At 31.2% G+C, this 19,373-nt stretch overlaps 1 protein-coding gene across 1 annotated transcript in view; it reads right to left on the bottom strand.

Moving 5' to 3' along the window:
* Positions 1-271: 271 nt before the first annotated feature.
* LOC129225278 (short transient receptor potential channel 4-associated protein-like) overlaps positions 272-19,373 on the bottom strand; it is a 69,184-nt gene continuing 50,082 nt past the window's right edge. The window contains exons 19-23 of the mRNA XM_054859864.1: positions 14,609-14,749; positions 11,684-11,795; positions 10,248-10,357; positions 7,750-7,971; positions 272-4,943 (exon numbers count right to left, since the gene is read on the bottom strand). Of these exons, the coding sequence (XP_054715839.1) occupies positions 4,821-4,943; positions 7,750-7,971; positions 10,248-10,357; positions 11,684-11,795; positions 14,609-14,749 (708 nt within the window). The 3' untranslated portion in view covers positions 272-4,820. The remainder of the gene's footprint in view (positions 4,944-7,749; positions 7,972-10,247; positions 10,358-11,683; positions 11,796-14,608; positions 14,750-19,373) is intronic.

Genomic DNA, 19,373 nt, shown 5'->3' with positions numbered 1-19,373 from the left:
GTTCAGTCTTAATTTTTTTCTGGAATTCTGAATGTGATTTGGATAATCAACAATTTGGATAGTTGGAGTTCGACTGTAAATGCAAATACTAATAGAAAGTAGTAGTCTGTGAGGATGGAATTTAGGGACCTTGTAATGTTTCCAAGAATAGCTGCAAAACGCAGTTTAATGAAACTTAACCTTATATTTACCATGATTTAAAAAAAAAAAAGTTTCTATGCAATACCATTCTTTATATTTTATGCAACATACAAGTAAATAATGAGTTTATAACAATTTTATTAAAAAAAGAAAGAATGGAAAACACATGATTTCAGTTGCACACAAAACTTTGCAACCATTTTGCACATACTTGATTTTTATCTCAGAATTAATAAATAAAAAGATTGCATTGATACCTAATATCTTTAAACACATTGCATAGATGATAGAAAAATGAATTTGTTTAACATATTTGCAGTACTATACAGAAGAATGATTTTTTTTTAAACTTAAAAACATTTATTAAAAAATTAAAATGCCACAGAATGTATTTAAAAATAGTGGAGAGCAAAGAATTCAATTTTATATCATACTAGTAAAATTGAAATGTTATAATTTATATACACAGTGCTAATATAAGAAAGATGATTAAAGACTCTTTGAACTAACACAAGAAGAAAAACAAATAGTTAAAGTAAGTAAAGCACAAACCATTGTCTTATTTAGTGACTTGTGCCATGCTTAATTTGATTATTTATCCTGCCCAAAATAATATTGTAATTTGAGAAAAACTCAGCATATATACAAATTTATATCTGGGTTAGATTTTTGACAATAATAATCAATGATACACCCAAATAGAGATAATATGAAAGGGCTGAAACATAATGTGCAATCCTATATGCCTTCTTTTTCGTGCAAAACGTTGCTCTTATATTTAAAATTTGTTTCACTTCATTTAAAATGTTTATTTAAAATAATCCTTATACAAACCAAATGTAACATAATTCTTTTCTTAAAAAATTTCAATCAGTATTGCTCCTTTAATTCACATCAATTTAAAGCTGCAATTATTTCTCAATTTCTTATATAATTCAAGAAAATTTTTTCTGGTTTAAGTATATCTCCTTGAAAATGCAATGGATGTACATTTACTGAAGTAGACATTACTATAAAAATCTTGAGAGAAAAAAATGAAAAGCAAATCATTATAGTTATTGTTTAGTACTTTAAAAACAGTTTTATATACCATTCACTAAAGACTCCTTTAAAGTAAGTAAAAACACTTTGAAGAATACGACTTTCATTGATAAGATTTAACTAAGGGAAAAAAAGAAATTTTTTCACAAGAATTAAGGAAAAAAGGATACTCTAAAAATTTTGTTTTACTTTAAAAACTAAAATTGAAGTTTTTAATTTTCTAGCAAATTAAAATAAAGATTTTATAAAGAATTGAAATATTGTTTACTTTATTTACTATAATACTTACTTTAAAAAAAAAAAGGCGATTATGATGCAGATGAATTCCCTCCTCTAACCCCCTTCCTTTGAAATATTGTTTACTTTTATCACAAAGTATTGTTTATTATCGTGAAGTTGTAGGAATTTTTTTTACACATGGTATATTTATGCTTCATTACAAGAATATTAATTACCAATTCTGAAACAAAAATCATTTATAAAAAATTTAATGTAGTTGAATTTGTGCATAAATATTAAAAGTTCCCTATATGTACTTTTTTACGTTTGATTTTTTCTTAATCAAGATTTTGAAATAGCCTATACAAAACTATTGTTATAGGCAATAATAAGCACTTCAAGTAATGATCACACATTTCAGAACAACATTCCTTTTCAGAGTTGTTTCCTTCTAAAACATACTTAGTATTTATATTAATTACCCTCTGAGAGTCATTTAAATTAAATTATGCACTTAAATTAATATAACATATGTTCAAACAATACACTTAAACTCTGAAAGTAAATAACACAAATAAACAAATGAAGTCAAAAATAGCATTAATACATAAAACTGTACACTTTGTACACAGCAGCATTAACCAACTAACTCAAGAACTTATTTCACAGATCTCTCACACAGCTTGAAACAAATGAATAAAAAATAAATAAAAGAATTTGTGTAATTCATCATAAACTTTGCTTTGGGGAATCAAAATAATAGTACATTTCACTAATGCACTATTGTATAACAGTTATACCAGTAACAAGCTTGCATTTAATGGGATTTTAGATATAATAACGGATATGGAGTAATTTGTTTGGTACTACGTAATAAAAATGTGAGAGTACACGTTTTCAGTGAATGAATTCTTTTATTTTCCTCAGAATAATGGTAGGAAATAATAAAGGAAACATAAAATGACAGAAAAATAGTAATAATAACAATGAAATAAATGAAAATATATCTCTTACCATAATATCAAGCAACACAAACAGACATAACCAACAACAAAGCAGAATTTTATTATTATTGATTTTTCAACCACCAAACTCAACCTCAGTGCTTACCAAAGTCATTTGCAGTTTCGAATGTCTTCAAGGAAAATAAATGATTTTTATAATGCTAGAGGGAATGGAAAAAGATATATCTGTTATTGACAATCGACGCTTCAAGACATATGCTTAGTTAAAACATTATTCAATCCGGAATTGAAAACTGTTACAAGAAGGCTGGATGGATTGACAGAAGTGATGGTGGCATTGAAGATGAAAATGACTTCCCATACTCAAGCTGGTTTCAACAACAGAAAAGTATTGAGCAATTTAACTTGGTTTTTAAGCATTGTTGAGAACAAAAAATGATGATGATGTGGGGCATACTTTTTACTGAAGATACACCAGGAGCAGGGAAAAACAATTGATTTGCTGTAACTTAAAAAAATGCTTCTAATACTTATCAGTGGTTGTGCTGAAGAGTCACCTGCAAAATCTTCGGCAGTTTTTCAAAGCAATGGAAAATACGGTTGAAACATTTAATTCATTATGTGCTTCAAGATGAAAATTTTTCAAAAGTCAAAAAAACTGCATATGCCTATTTTTGCATCATTATTAAAACTAATAAGTCTGAAATTAATGTAAGTTGTTTTTTTATGCTTAAAGTTTTTGAACTAAATTTGAATTGGGATTTTTAAAGAGCAACCAGATATTTCTGTCCTGAATTCTGTGTCTATCACATATGATTCTTTACTCTGTAACCAAAATGAAACAGCTAAACTGACACTAAAATGAACTGAAAGCTAGATTACCGATTACAATACAAAATTTCCCCAAGCCAGAATCAACAGCAAATGATAAATTCCTCTTTGGTAAATAAAAAACAGGGTTATTTATAATTCCTTTTGGGATTTCAAAAAAAAAAAAAAAAAAAAACCACTAAGATGACTACAGCAAAAAAGAACATTTGAAAGAGTGCAGAAAAAATTCAAGTTTTATTTACTTACTGTACAGGTCTTCTATGAGGACCTTTAGTCACACAGTATACATAAGTGCAATAGTTCAGTTTCTGCAAAGTTTTACTGAACGTGGTACTCCAATAAACATTATTGATGTGTGTGTCATCCTTCTATTCTTTTGATTGTGGTAGTGTTACATATAAGACCAAGTTTTCACACCCCATTTGTCACTTAATTTGGCAGAACTGCATGAATGGAGGATATCACACGCCATCAATAATGTTGGTAGTGCTATGTTGAGTAAAGTTTAGCAGGAGCTAGATTGCCACATTTATGTATGTTGCGTGACAAAGAGTTCACACATTGAATACCTGTCAAATATATAAATAATTCATGTATCTTTTCTGTATTCTTTCAAATATTTTATTTTTTATTATTATTATTATTATTATTATTATTATTATTTTGCATGTTTGTCTCAGTATTGTTTTCATAATAGCACTTTGAAACATGAGGGAATTACAAATAACCCTATATATTACATATAACTTTGTCTGCTGGATATCACAACAAAAGTAACACAACAAATTATTGCTTCAGATAGAATTTTTGATATGAAAGGCATGTTAACTTGAACAATGCAAGATATTTTTTGCTTTGATGTGGACTTGCATGGGTATTTGCACATTGAACATACTTCTTCACAAAGTTTAAGAATCAGAAAAAATATTTTTGTGCTAGAGAATATTGAAAAAGATAAGGAGAAAATAATCTTATTACAGAGAAACATGCTTTAAAAGTTCCCTTTAAAAAATTATTTATTCACAAAATTAAAGAAGCCATCCAAATTGAAATGACGCAGAAAGTATTATGGTTAACAAATGATATAACATGCTTCAAAAGCATTAGTTATTCTGTGCCAAAAAAAAAAAAAAAAAAGTTGCAGATGACTTTTGTTTCAACATTATACATAGTTATAAACTAAAACAAGAAAAACAATGCAACCTTTATGAAAAACATGTTCAACATCAGATATTAAAGTTAAAAGCAAGATGTAAAAACTGAATGTCTAAACATGAAACTTGATTTTATTACAAAACTGTTTGCTGCTTAAAATGTTAATAAATATTCTCTGTATAGCAGCTGTGATAGCGGAAATTTTGCTGAATATCGGTTACACATCAACTAAAACATGCGGCACATTATTTGGGACATGAAAATGAAGAATATGTCAAGTAAAACCACAATCATGTTGAAAAGCATCAATAACAATACAAAATATTGATGCCATTTTGTACTTTGAAAACAGGCGAATGAGTTCATGAAAGTGCTCCTTGTAATGTAAAAAACAATGTACAAACGGTATGTAAAGCATCAAAAATAGTCTTTAATCCTGATTATATTATATCTGTTACTTCTAGAGTATCAACAAGCTCTAGATGAAACAGATGGTTTAGTATAAAAACTAATGGCATTAGGGTTTGTTGAGTCCTCGGAAGTTAGTACTGTAACAGTATCTCTCCATTCTTGGAAGCATATTCTTGAGCTCTGTAAAAACAACATTACTAATGTATAACTTCAAACACATGATATGAAAATAATATTAATAATAATAATTAGGAGTTAATGTGTTCAATTCAAAATTCAGTGCTTCAATAGCTCTCACACAGTTTGTATCAGTTTTAGCAACAGGGCGATTCATGAAAAAATGTCCCGTGCGTAACCCTTAGTTTTTTACTTTTTCCAGCTAACCAACACCTTAAAAAAAGAATGTTGTTGGAGAATAATACATGCTTTAATATACTATCAAAGCCTAACAGTTAATCCCATATTTAATTAATAGTTACTTGAATAAAATAAAAAACTTAGCGTTACGCACGGGACATTTTTTCGAGAATTGCCCAACAGATAAATATTCTCTCTCACCAATTTTATTACAGAAAAAGGCTGGGGGGGAGGGGGGGGGGTTGTATTAGTCTTGATGCAAAAGAAATTAATCTTTATCTATTGCAGAGTAGAAAATGTGGATTTTTTTTTAAATTATTTTTGGACTAAAAGATTTTTATTTTTTATTTTTAATAGTAAACAACTCTAAAAAATCAGCATATTTGGAGATATAGAGTTATTAGAGAATTAGAGCTTTCAAAATACAATAGAACACAGAGATTGAAGGACATATTTTGCATCTGCATTGTAATCTAACAGTAATATTAATGAAAATTATTTTTTACCGAAGGTAAATTAATGACAGGAATACAACACAACAGTATAGTAAAAACTGACCTATAATTAAATTTTCAGTTAAACTTTATTGAAACTACATTATTATTGCACAGAGAAATTTTTAGTAAACTACAGTCGCACCTCCATATATTGAAGTAGCAAATTGCCATAAAAAATTCAATATGTAGAAATTTCGATACATAGAAACAATCTTAGTTGAACATTAAAATCTCCTAAAACATTAAAATTAAAGCTAAATTTCGTGTATAAAATGCAGTTTCTAATTTAAACGAGCATCGGATTAAATGAAAGTTAATAAATAAAAAATTAAATGTGAAACATTGACTGAGCACTGGATTGTTTCTAAAAAACCAACTGTAATGCTCTTTTCATGTTTTTGAGTGAAAGTTTTCTGTAAGTTTATTAGGACTTTCTGATTTCTCATAATAGCAGGCACTCTGCTTGCGGAAATACTAAATTTACCAGAAATAACATTTTTGCTCCTTTATAAATCTTCATTCTTCGGTAATTCAATTTCCGGGGGGGGGGGGGGGGGGTGTCCTATTCTTACGTAATATTTTTCAAGTCGATATTTTATATTAGAAATCGTGTGGTCAAGTGGTTTGGCCGGGATTATATTTCATTTACGTCAGGAAGATAAGAAACTTTTTAGGATGAGCTGTTTTTTTTTTATTTGTTTCACAAAGAATTAATGGTGTAAAAAAAATTTAAAAAATTGCACGATGTATGGCATGCTTTATTTTTAATTAGTATTGCTTCATATACAAAAAAATGCCGAAAAAACATTTAGTCAAGATTCCTACTTTTTTGTAAACATTTCTTGATACAATAAGGTTTAATTTAGTAACAGTGAATTTAATAACGATTCCAGTGATACAAGATTCATAGTTTCGTTATTTTATTATTTTGGAAAACGAAATGGAATCTTACGTAAGAATAGCAAAGGGGAGTGGGTGAAAAATCTTACGTATCCTTAAATAGGGGAAGGGGGATCAAAATCTTCCAAAATCATCCTTACGTAATTAATGAATGGCCCATAATGCAAATTTTTCAAGAGCAACGAATTTTAGAGTTGAAACGAATTCCTTGTTCACAACATGAAACTTTTTTGGAAAGAAGTATCGGCTTCATTATTGACAGCTAAATATTGATTTCGTGAATGTTATTACATCCCTTTAGCATTACTGACAGTGAAAGTTCCCTCACCAAACTAGACTACGAATTGCGTTGTTAGTGCATCAAAAAACCGCTCTGCATCTTTCTTTTTCTTTTTTCATTCTAAACATTAAATGATGAAATAAAATGGCCCCCTACTGAACTTTTTCATGTAAAGTTTGTGAAGATGGGAAAATAAAGTTTCTGACAAAAAAAAAGGTTAGGATTCTCGATATGCTTGGAAAAATGCAGACGGTAGCAACGCAATAAGTATGAGTGAATCTTCCATAAATACAATCAAAAGTGAAAACAAAAACATATCCGTAAAAGTTCAGAACTTAGTTTCAATATTGAAGCTTGCAGACTCGAAGCAAAGTAAATACTATGAAAATGGAAGCTGCTCTTGTATTGTAGAATAAAGAGATCAGGAAGAGGGGATGTTGCCATAAATGGAAACGTTATAAAAGAAAAGGCGAAACAACCATACTTTAAAATGTATTAGATAAGGATAACAATCTGATAATGGAGCATAAATCATCATCATCTTCACTTTTTAACTCATAAATATTGTGACAGTTATTACCAACTTAAAAAAAAAATGACTTTCATAAATTTGCAGTCAAAAAAATTTAAAGTATATTCTAGTTTGACAAAAGGGCAAGTTGTATTACCTATCACATGTTATGAACTTGGTATTGTTTAATAAAAAAATGTCGAAATATTTGATTTTTTTAATAAGCTTGTAGTTATATGCATTGAAAATTGTATGACAAATATAATATCGCTCCATTTTCACACAATTAGTTGAACAATTTTGTGTCTCCTCACATGATATTAACAATTTGATGCAATTCTTTTTCAAAGAAACATACATGTTCAACAAGCAATTATCTCAATACAGCAGAAGACTACTAAACCAAATGCGCATTTCTAAAACAAAATTATCTCTACATACCCTTTCAAGGATGGTACAGTCTTTGTCCTTTTGCAAATAATGATCTTGCCAGAACAGGAGCAAATCTCTCAAGTTGTCTAATGGTCCGGTACGATCACTCATTGCAACGGAACAAGCTTCTTGAGTGTTTGAAACTAAGATCTGCAAGTATTGTGGCAGTTCTTCTTTCTTTAGTCCAAACATTAATATCACTAAAGCTGTGTTCAGACAGCTGACATTTTCCTATGGTTAAATAAAAAGATAGTCACTGAAAAATATAAAAAGGAATTTGTGCTAAAATGACTAATTGATGCAAATCATTAACTGCTTGTCTGTGTCGCCTGAATCCAGTTCAGGCAATGACTGCGTGCAGTTTTTATGATGCTCAAACCAACTTCGGGCAGGAGAAAAAATTACGTTTCTGTTTTGTGAAGCCTGAGCTCAGTTTTTTTCGACTTTAAGATACTTAATTCAAAATTTTCCTAACAAATGGCATTAGTGGTCCCAGTTTTTTCCCCATTACAACTTTTAAGAGTGCAATATGGGCTTGCATATAGTACTATGTTTTGGGATATACCGTTCTGTAAAAGATTAGCAAAACTTATGCATTGAAAAACACACCTGCTGCGTTTTTATAATATATTGAGCTTAAAAACTTTGTTTAATTTGCTCTAATTGAATAAGATGCGTGTGTGAACCATTATTTTTATATGTTTATGTAAAAATAGTAAATATAGTAGTTATTGAATATAAAATTTTATTTTTGTAATGAAAAACCAATTTCTAACTTTTAAATAATATAAAGAACAAAATTAAGCCGTCAAAAAAAAAAAAAAAAAAACTCCCCATGTTTAGTCCATTTTTCTGAAATATATGTTACAGGTAAAGGAGTAAGAACCTGCAGCAAATAGCTATTTCAAAGCTACACTAGTGCAGCTAGGAGCAAAAAGAATATTATACAGTGACTTTTCCCTTACGCTTTTCATCCGTCTTTGCAATCACAAGCTGATATTCAAGTACTCTTAGCTTGCACATGCAATTAAAAAACTTTCACACCATTTCAGTAACCAATATTACTTTATCTAGGCATTTGCATGTTTAAAAAAAGGGGGGGGGGCAATCCATCTGGAAATAGGTGTCGTTATATTTTATTTTAACTAAAAAAAATTATTCCTTCATTCTCTTGAGGGATCACATGTTCCTTTTCCTACAGAGGAGATGCAGATTTCAGCTTTAGTTAACGTGATTTAACGGTACTGTTGTAGACTTACAGTGCAATTTGTAATTTTCTTATCACGTTACAGTGAAACCTTATCTTAGTTTAGTGTCATACAAGGGTTTCTTCAGGATTTTTTAGCAACTGAACTGCAAGATAGCTACATGCAGCTATAAATTAGCTTTATGATGTGCTACATAAATCATTCAAAAAGTTCTACTCTTTGCAAAATAATGTCAAATAAAAAGGGAAGGGTGAATAAAGAAAAAAAAGGGACATTAAAAAACCTTTTTCTCAAATAATTCATAAGTTAATTAAATCGTAACTCATATTTATAGTTCATTTTTTGTTATATATTTGTGGTTTTGCTTAGTACAACAATAATAGTTACTTTAAAATAAAACATGTACATCTTTGAAAGTAGTTTGCAATCTATTTTGATAGAAAGCTATTCTTCTTGAAAACAGTATTTCAATTTCAAGAAATAAACTGTATGCTTAAGATTAAATAAAATTATTTTTTTTACTCAAAATATTTATTTTCTTGTGTGAAGGTAAAAAATTTTACATCAAAATATGAGATGCAACATGACACTACATAATCAATACCAGATTCGCAAACAGCTATATCTAGGCTAAGAGAACAAACAGTGCAAAAAAGGAGATCAACAACATGTACAAAAATGAGTGAACAAATAGAAAACTACAGCAAGAGACAGAATTTATATTTAGCAAATCAACCGAAAAACCAGAAAGGCTGCATCAACCTGAAAGGCAGGAAAAGTTACAAGGACAGTTGCACTCAGGGAATGGCACTAAAAATGAGAAAGAATAAAGAAAAGTTAGCCAAACAGTAGGAAACGAGGGGGTACTGAACAAATTATTCACGAGGTAAGTGGAATTTATCCAAATAAAATAAGCTTCCCACTAATCCAGATCATAAATAGTAGAATAAAAATCAAGATTTAGGACTCTCTAGCATGACGGAGTATTGTAGACTATCTAATCATTTGAGATTTTTTCAGCTAAAATATACTGACGGATGAGGCAGTGAGAAGCAAAGGGATGTAAGTGGATATTTTCAAGTTTTGAGTAAAACGCATTTAAAGATAACATCCTTGGTAGGCTTTCATTGAATTTTTTTTTAAATCATGCTGTATAGTAGCAATTACCAGGGCTACTAGTACTATCTCTTGCCCCAAGAAAGAGGAGAGGTTCACCTACCATGTGTACTTGTTATCTCCAAATTTTTAATTTTGCCACTTACATCCCTTTGCTTTGAGGAAAAAAAAGGAATAACTTACCTGTGTTAAATTTTGTATAGTTATTACAGATAACAACTTCTTGAGATAATGAACACGAGTTTTAACCAAACTTACACGAGATAACAAATAACAATGGTTTTCAGCAAATGCTGGAATAGAAAAGTAATCTTATGTCAGATTCTAAAAAATTTACAATATTATATAGAAGTATATTAAAGAGCCTGAGGGAAACAATCATCCAAAAACTTTACACTTCACCACATTTCAAACACAATATTAAACTGAAATATTTTTGAAACAAAAAATTGAACCATTTTCAAACTTTGCTCTAAAAAGTTTTTAAAAAAATTTACTTTTTTAACACCATTGATACTACTTTTATACATAACTTTCGAAGTTGGTGCAAAAACAAAATATGAAATCATACGTAACCACATTTCATTCATATTTTTTCAGTAAAATCACTCAAAATTAAGAACGAAATATTTATACCGTTACAGAAATATGCTGTTCCCAATTCAATGTATGGGAAAGTTATTGATGAACTAAAGACCATTCAGTTTAAAACTAAATTGCGGTTAAGTATGGTTTTATTCACCATTTCACTGCCGACTTAAGCGTAATATTGATGGTGTTCAAAGAAAAAAACATTTTTAACTTTTTGAAGCAACTTACAGCCTCAAGTTTGAGGTTGATTTTTTTTTTCAAAACTATTTTATTTACTCTTTCTAGTTTTAATAAATATCAGAAAGAGTGTGATGCTGTCATTAGGAAACATCACTTCATTTTTTCATATAAATGCACCACTAAAAAAAAAACTATCAACATTATCAAAAAATTAAGTGATTGCTGCAAAAAAGAATTCCTGTCCCTTGCAGGGATTTATTTGTGTGCTATGGTTTAAATTAGAACGATTTAAATATTAAGGGTTTCCCAGAGTAGTTTATATTTCACAACAATATAAGTTACTAGTGATAAAAATTCTTTACATCCCATTTGGCTTCGTTATTATCTATTTTTGGCGAGGATGAAGATAATAAAAGATTAGAGAAAAGGAAGTGGTATAATGGGTGGTTATGGGTGTTATGTTTGCTTAAGAGAAGACTTCATTAAAAACTCACATTATAATTACAATTTATACAGCTGTTTAAATGCATAACATATTGTCAACAATGGGTTTCATATTTAATTATTTAATAGGGAAATTACATGAAATTTACTATTTTATATGAATAATTCTTTCTCTAAAGAACAAATAAGCTCAAACAAAGGAATGGGATCCAAGTTAGACCATCCCCTATACATTTAAAAAGAAAAAAAATCATCAAAGTTATAACGAGCAGACAAAAAAAAAAAAAAAAAGCATACATACATACAGTGTGAAATGATAACCACCTCCTTTTTGAAGTCGGTTAAAGAGCAATGAAAACAATAACATGTAGAAAAAACACAAAATATTAAATCACACAACTTACCTTTTAAATCAATATCATCGGATGTTGCAAACAACTCATATGACAGGATGAGACTGCGAATGAACATATTGGAATCAACTAAATTTATATTCATAAGATTTTCCAATTTTCTCTGTCAAATAAGAAAAGAAAAAATCATGACTCAGATTATTCATACACTATATGAGAAATGCAAAATACATTTTAAAAATATGAAGTTTTTTTTTTTTATTTATTTTAAAGCAGAATAGACCTATCAAAATGAGACAAAGGCAAAACTGCCCTCATCTCAATAAAATTTAATTCCAGTTTTTCTTTCATCTAGTACGGAAACAGTTCAGTTGGGTGCAAGAAAAAAATATTCAGACAGAATTAAACATAAGTTTTTCTTAAATTATCAATAAAATAAATGAATAAATAAATAATTTTAAAAGTCTGCTCAATTTACTTTATTGTTGCAAGTTTTCAATTAATGGAATAGATCAGAGTTTCCCAAACTGTAGTCCGCGGTGTTATCCAGATAAAATGTTAAATATAATTGAGGAACGAATAACGATATTCTGATTGAAAATGAAGCACATTTATGAGGAATAAAAGCATTCTTGCTTAAAAACATGCAGGACACAGTATCTCCCCCCCCCCCCGAAGTAAACACACTACACAAATTAATTTTGTGTGCTTGACGAAGTTCATATTTTTACTAAACTATATATTAAGCAAAATTCAAACACTGAGGCACATTTTTACAGCTGGGATATTATACTTTAAATAAAACTTTTGCTCTAAAATATTCAAAACTCATCCATTTACATCCATATTTAATAGTTAAAATCCTAATACATTATAAAAATACAACTCATATGAAAAATTAACACATAAACTGGGCTAACAGTAGTTTGCTCGCTAACTTCACAAGTTCATTTTTATTAGTAAACTTGTTGTAGAAATTTGGTAATAACATTTGTATTCCAAGCTGAATTTCAAACAAAATTTTACTTCCACAACTCAAAATAATAATGTAAGAAAGGAAAACCAGACAACAGCTCTGAAAAATATACAGAACAATGAATAGATAAATTTAAAGGGGGGAAAAACGAAAATATATTAGAAAAAATAGATTTTTTTTTTTTTTTTTTGCATGTGCCGAGGAGGCGGGGTCCGCGAAGTTTAATTTTTCCGGAGGGGGTTCGCGGAGGCCTGAAGTTTGGGAACCTTTGGAATAGATGAAAACTGCCATTTTTTTGTGAGTACAAATGCTATTGATTATAATTTCATGATAAAACTTTTTGACCAAACTTTTGAGACACAACTAATCCAATGGAAATTAAGCCATAAACGCCATAATTAATTAGAAAACTCTGTTTTTTTTTCTTGTGTATGCGTATGAATTATTACGGTATGAAGAAGTTTAATTTTCCCAATGCCAATCAATTTGATTTTCAACTATTTGAACTCAATTAATGAAAGAAACCAAAAAGTTAGGAGAAAGAAAAGAAAAGAAAAAAAAAAAAAAGGTCAGGATTGTGACAAATTTTGTGCACATTTATTTATTTATTTATTTTAAACTATGTTTTTTTCATACAAAATTTATATTTGTCAAATTTAATTTCATGAGAAAATGATGTACTTTTTTCAAGTTTACATATATACAGTTGACTGAAACAATTGTAATAGTAATTAAAAAGAAGCAGACCAGAAAAGAGCAAAAACTTCTATTTTCTTCCCGAAAAATATAAAAATAATACCATATGTTTTTTTTCCTGTTAAATTTTAACTGTATTCAATCATTCAAATTTCCATGTTTCCCAGTCAACACTATTAACAATTATTTCGGATTATTACAGTTCTACTGTATATAGAAATAATTAAATGCTGCAAGGAAAACAAGATAATAGATTCACAACAAACAAAAGTTAAAACCTCATCTTTTGACCATAAGTTCTTCTCAAACCAATACTCTACTTAATACATTTCATTTCATTTTTTTTATTTATTCTATGCAGAATCTCGTCATTCCAATCACTTTGAATCTCAGTTTTACCAGAATGGAATTACTTGGGTAAAAATAAAACTGTCAGAAAAAGAGGAGGGATAAAAGTTTAGAAAAATTATACTGAACCACTGCACATTCAAAATTTTTTCAAATTCATATACAGTTCGCTCTCTGTTTAACGACGCTCTATTTAAAGACTTTCTTTATTTAACGACGGCTTTTCACAGTCCCAAATGGTCTACTACAGTGTTAAAAGCATTCTATTTAAGGACCCTTTCTACTTAAGGACAATTTTTTGTGGTCCCTTGAACGTCGTTACACAGAGAGCCAACTATATATACAGTCCACTGAGACAAACATAATAGTAATTAAAAAGAAACAGACAGAAAAGAGCAAAAACTTCTATTTTCTTCCCCAAAAATATAAAAATAACATTCTCGTTATAAATCTAGAAATTCATAAACAAAAATATTGCTAAAATGTTGAACTTTCTTTTATTCATTTTTCTAAAAGTTGAGCATAAATCAATTGACTAAAAACCATGAATTTAAAATCTACAATCAGTCAAACTGGTTCAGCTTTCTCCCAGGAAAGACAGAGCACATGCTCTCTTTCTGCTGTATGACACTATGGAACTTACAGAAAAATAATATTAATAGCTTATACAAACTTGGAATTGTTTTAGACTGAAACAGGATAAAGCACAAAAATTCATTTCTAAAAAAAGTGGGACAAGATTCAAGTACATATCACAAAGATATAATGAAATAATATATTAGTGTACAACAATTAGTGTGTTAAAACGTAATACATGTTCAGGCATGTCACAGAATTTTGCTGACTAGCTTCTCGAAACTGCAAATCAAATGTTGAAAGTCTCTAAGATGATACAATCATATTCATTAACGAAGCAAACAAATAAACAATATTATCAAATGTTTAATAAAAATTACCCTTGCATTTGAATGCATATGGTTGTTTAACTCTTGAAATGCGTTGACATTAAATTTAATAAGTTCTCCTAGTAAGTCGAAGCTGCTCTGAAGGACTTCCTTATGCCTGTTATTACTGGATATTAGATTCTGAACAATATGCTACAAAGATACAAACAGAAACTTACTTTTACGTAGTTATTATTTTACATTAGCATTTAATGTACAGGCTATGGCAAAAATTACTCCCTATTTGCCACCTCAATTTCTCTGGTACTAATGGTGTAGCATTAGTAATTTTTATGGTCCTGAATAGAGTGCGATCTACCATTTTAACTGCTGCCATGAAATAGAATTCACATTACTATGTGCCTGTACTACAGCTACATTACTGTTGAGTGATGAAGATTACTTTAATTTGTCAGGTTGCATCAAGAAACAAAATTTCCGAAACTACAGTCCCCGAATGACCTCTTCACAGTCAAAACATATTACTGTATGGGTATGTTGTTGCTGATTTTGGAGTTGTTGCTGATTTTGCAATGTCATAATTATTTCCTGAACACCTGATCTCATTGCAAGCTGACATTTTATGGTCAGCTCGTTTCTTTGATCTCCCTCCTTGCGATTCATCTCTCTAGGGATATCTGAAGACTGCACTCTACCAACGTAAGGGGAGAACATTACAAGTCAAAGTGGCCATCTGTTAAGAAATTGTTGCATGTCACCTGAATTGTCCAGAAAGGTAGAGCAAAACCCCTACCTTCATCTCATCATGGTAGAAGATATGAAGGTAGGGGTTTGGATGAATACATTTTCAAAATGAAGTGATTTGGGGTATGAAACATAAATGGTAAATATTATTATTTAAAAGTATAAAACATTTTTCAATAGGCATTTATTACTGCTTTGTTATTTGTATTCGAAATAAGGGATGGAGTTATTTCTGCCACACCCTGCACAAGAAAGGCTTTAAAAATATCAAAAGGATGCAATAGTATTTTAGAACAGTTATATTATACTGTCAAGATGCAAAAGCACACAGTAATTGCACAAAACAAGCTCCCCACATGTTCCCCACATTTATTGTTTAACCCCCTTAGTGTGAAATCTATGAGAAAACATTGATGTTTTAAAACAGTGATGTTCAAAATTTTATTATAGGTGGTATCAATACATCAACCAAAAAACACTTATAGTTTGAAACATAAAACCTTTTTAATGTATGTTCCAGCGTATAAATGCTAAAAAATGTTTTAATGCTAAAACCAAATCTGCCGTGTGCAGGTAAAGGGTAGTAACAAAAAATTTTTCTTTTTTTTTTTGCATTTTTGTCATATACTGTACGATATCTTTATTGTACAAGCTCGCTCATTTGGTTTCCGCTGAAAAAAAGGCGCGAAATGATATCAAATTCCAACATTTCCCTATTGCTTGCATTGAATCCGAAACGCGTTTCTTCAAATATCTCAAAAACTCATTTCTGCAGATACTGCCGTTTACTTGCACACGGCAGAAATTCACAGTAATCTATTTATTAAGGGAGAAATCAGTTTAGATGAGTCAAAAAATCCATTTTTTTTTTAAATGTCATAAAATGTAAGTAGAACTATTCAAGAATATGTTGATAAAATTTCAATCCAAAATTCCCTTTAATTCTAATGCTATGAGCACTTAAAAAACTGTGAAGATTGGAAAATGTTTGTTGGCGATTGAAAACGATGATCGATTCCCATGCAAATTTGTTCTGTGCACATCGGCTGGGTGTGGACTGATGTGCGATTGATGTCATCCCCAATCACCGATCGGTACCAGGGTCTGATTACCGCACAGGCCGAATAGGTCTGGGGCTCCCTTTTCCTAAGGGGCCCCAAATTACTTAAAGAATTATGCATAGCATTACGACTATACAAAAAATACATATATTTTTAAAATAATAGCCTTCAGGGGGCCTCCAAATTATTGTGAACCTTGGGCCTCACTTTTAGTTAGTCAGGCCCTGATCCGCAGGTGCCGAGTTGGCCTGTGTCTGAGACACGTGCTTGAGAAGGATTGAGGTGGTTGAAATGAGTGTGGGTGGGTGGTTGGTTGTCAAGTTGATAGATGTTGATAGGAAAGCTTGTTTTTTCTATTTGTCTTAGGCAATTCTGCCTTTTTAGTTATCTTGTAAATAATTATGTTTGTTTTAAGTGTTCAAATAAACAATGAGTTTTTAAACTTAGTTTTCTTTCAAAGATTACTACATGGACATTAAACATTAGGAAATTCAAGAAAAAAAAATTTTGCTAACAATGTTCACAAGTCTTTTTTCAAGCGCGTTTTTCTCAAAACGACTTTTTTTTAAAACTGGTGTGTATTGTAGCGCAAAATGTTTTAGGCCCATTGTTCTGAAATTTTGTGTGAATATTCTTTATTCAGTTATAATCTATATGAACCTAACTCTGTGTGATAATGCATATCACATTTTTCACCCATTTACATTTTCCCCATGTTTTCGGTCATTTTAATCGTTTTCTTCCCCCATTTTGTTGTTTTTTATTTTCTTGTGCATTCCACGTTTTCCCCGCGTTCCCCCGTTAAATTTCGCACACTTTACGATATCAAATATGTGACTTATTCAATTTTCCCATCGTTTAGCTTTTTGTCAATTTTTCAAGCGTCGATCCAATTTTTTGCATCTTCTTGTCGGCCATTAAAATGGCGTAGCGTCCCCTTCCCTTCGTTGTTTGGGCGCCAAACGCACTCATTGGTTCCCGCGCATCACCGCGTACCCGGATCTGATCGCTCATTTGCCGATTCATTTTTCCACCCCACTTCACTGTACTTGCTGCTCTCTGTCCGCTCGGTCGCAATTTTCTGCGGCTCCGGTTTTTGTTCTACGATGGCGATAATGAAGCATCGGTGCACGGCGTCAGGGGACGGCCGTTGCTCGCCGCGAAATTGTTAAGACCTCAACATGAGGTGAAAGTTTTATTTTTTCATATATGTTTAAAATATAATAATCAAGACCGTTACTTCGTCGCAGTCGAAGATGAGAGCGTAGGTGATCCATCACCTGTTTGAATGATGGCGTCCGATGGCGGCACGCAGAGTGCACCTGAATCGTCCCCTTAAGTAACTACTTTTTCGATGATCTACATACCATGAGGTGACGGCATGGATCCGCAATTACCTTGAAAGTATCCTGATTCTTTTTTAAGCGTGTGACGAGCTCAACATTGTCACCATGGAGATTACAGCCCGCACCATTTTCGGCTCAACGTACATCGGCCCGCAACGGACATTTTAGCAATAAGTCATCCCTGAATTACACCCCACCATCTTCATAATGAACTGTCCATCCTCCGTCCATTACAATTAGAATGTTTCTCCACCCTCCGAGGGAACTTTCCGTTTTTTTTGACCTTTAACGAACTTTACAACCCCTACCAGCTCCGCCTTTTCTTTTTGAACTCTTAAGTCTGGATTCCTCGCATTTGTTTTTTTACTATGTGTGAAATGTTCTGGTGATCACCATGCCTAGTGCCTGTCTTCATGTCTGCTTAGAAGTAACGTAGAATAAAGAATGTATGGTAATTAATTTTGTGCTTCCTATCGTCAACTAACACACCACCCCCGGGTAAGTCTCTTTTAAATTTTGTTCTTGGGCATTCAAGGCAGTCGTTGGTCTGAGGTTATGCGCGGCAGCGATGCTTCCACTTCCACGGCCTAAAATCGTTATCTTTTTGGTTTTCGTATAATTTGGCAAAATTAATCGCGCGCATCATGACAAAATGGCGCCGTTTTTGACCAGGTCTTGAATGCCTTTTTTTTCTCTGAAGTTGAATGCATATGCACTTTTGTTGTTTTTTTCATATGGCTTTTTGTATTTCTGTGATGTTAATGGGGGGATATGTGAATTTTATATTTTTAATTTAGTTCAAAAATTTGATGTCAATTTTTTTTTTTTTTTGTTAGTTGCATTTATTCTCATGTGTGCATGTGCTTTCAACAATGTTTGCATTTAAAATTTTTTGTTTCTCATGATTGCACCGTGTGAATTAAGTGAAAATTATATTAGATGCTCATTGATTTTTGTGCTAAAGTAAAAGACGGCACATTTGTTGCCATGTCAACTGGTAGTACTCAAACCGACCCACCCCAAGGTGTGAATATGGCCAATGAGTCACCTCAAGGTGCTGTGGCGAGTAGGAATTTTAACTTCCCCATTCCCTCATATTCAGGCGAGCCGGAAACTGTTGAATTTTTTATATCACAAATTAGGGACTTGCAGAATTTAAACGGTTGGGATGATCCCACGACTCTTATGTTTTTGAAGTCAAAACTTTCTGGCTCTGCCTTGTATTTTTTTGCGACCAATCCCAGTTGCTTGGAGTCTATGACTTTTAACCAGGCTTGTGACAAATTGCGGGCATTTTTCAAAATGCATACCCCTTCGTCTGTGTCCCTTTCAGAATTTCAAAATATCAAATTTGAAACTCATGAGAGTATTCAGAGTTTAGCACATCGTGTTGAACGTGCGGCTCACTCAGCATATCCTTTTATTACGGATAGTGCTGCCCTCACCCAAATAAAATCTTACCAATTTTTGGCGGCTTTACCATTGAATATCAAGGACAAACTACTTGATGTCGACACGTCAAAGTTTACCGATTTAGTCGACAAGGCTAATAAGTTACACTGTTTACATGTAACAGGCCAACCAAAATTGACAAATGCTATGACTAGTGCTCAAGTGCAAATAGATGCCTTGGCCGAAAATTTACGATCTTTAACAACATGTGTC

The sequence above is a fragment of the Uloborus diversus genome, chromosome 6, assembly GCF_026930045.1.
Source record: "Uloborus diversus isolate 005 chromosome 6, Udiv.v.3.1, whole genome shotgun sequence".
NCBI classification, from domain to species: Eukaryota; Metazoa; Arthropoda; class Arachnida; order Araneae; family Uloboridae; genus Uloborus; species Uloborus diversus.
Note: the sequence above shows the minus strand (reverse complement) of the source record. Positions and strands in the feature narration are given on the sequence as shown.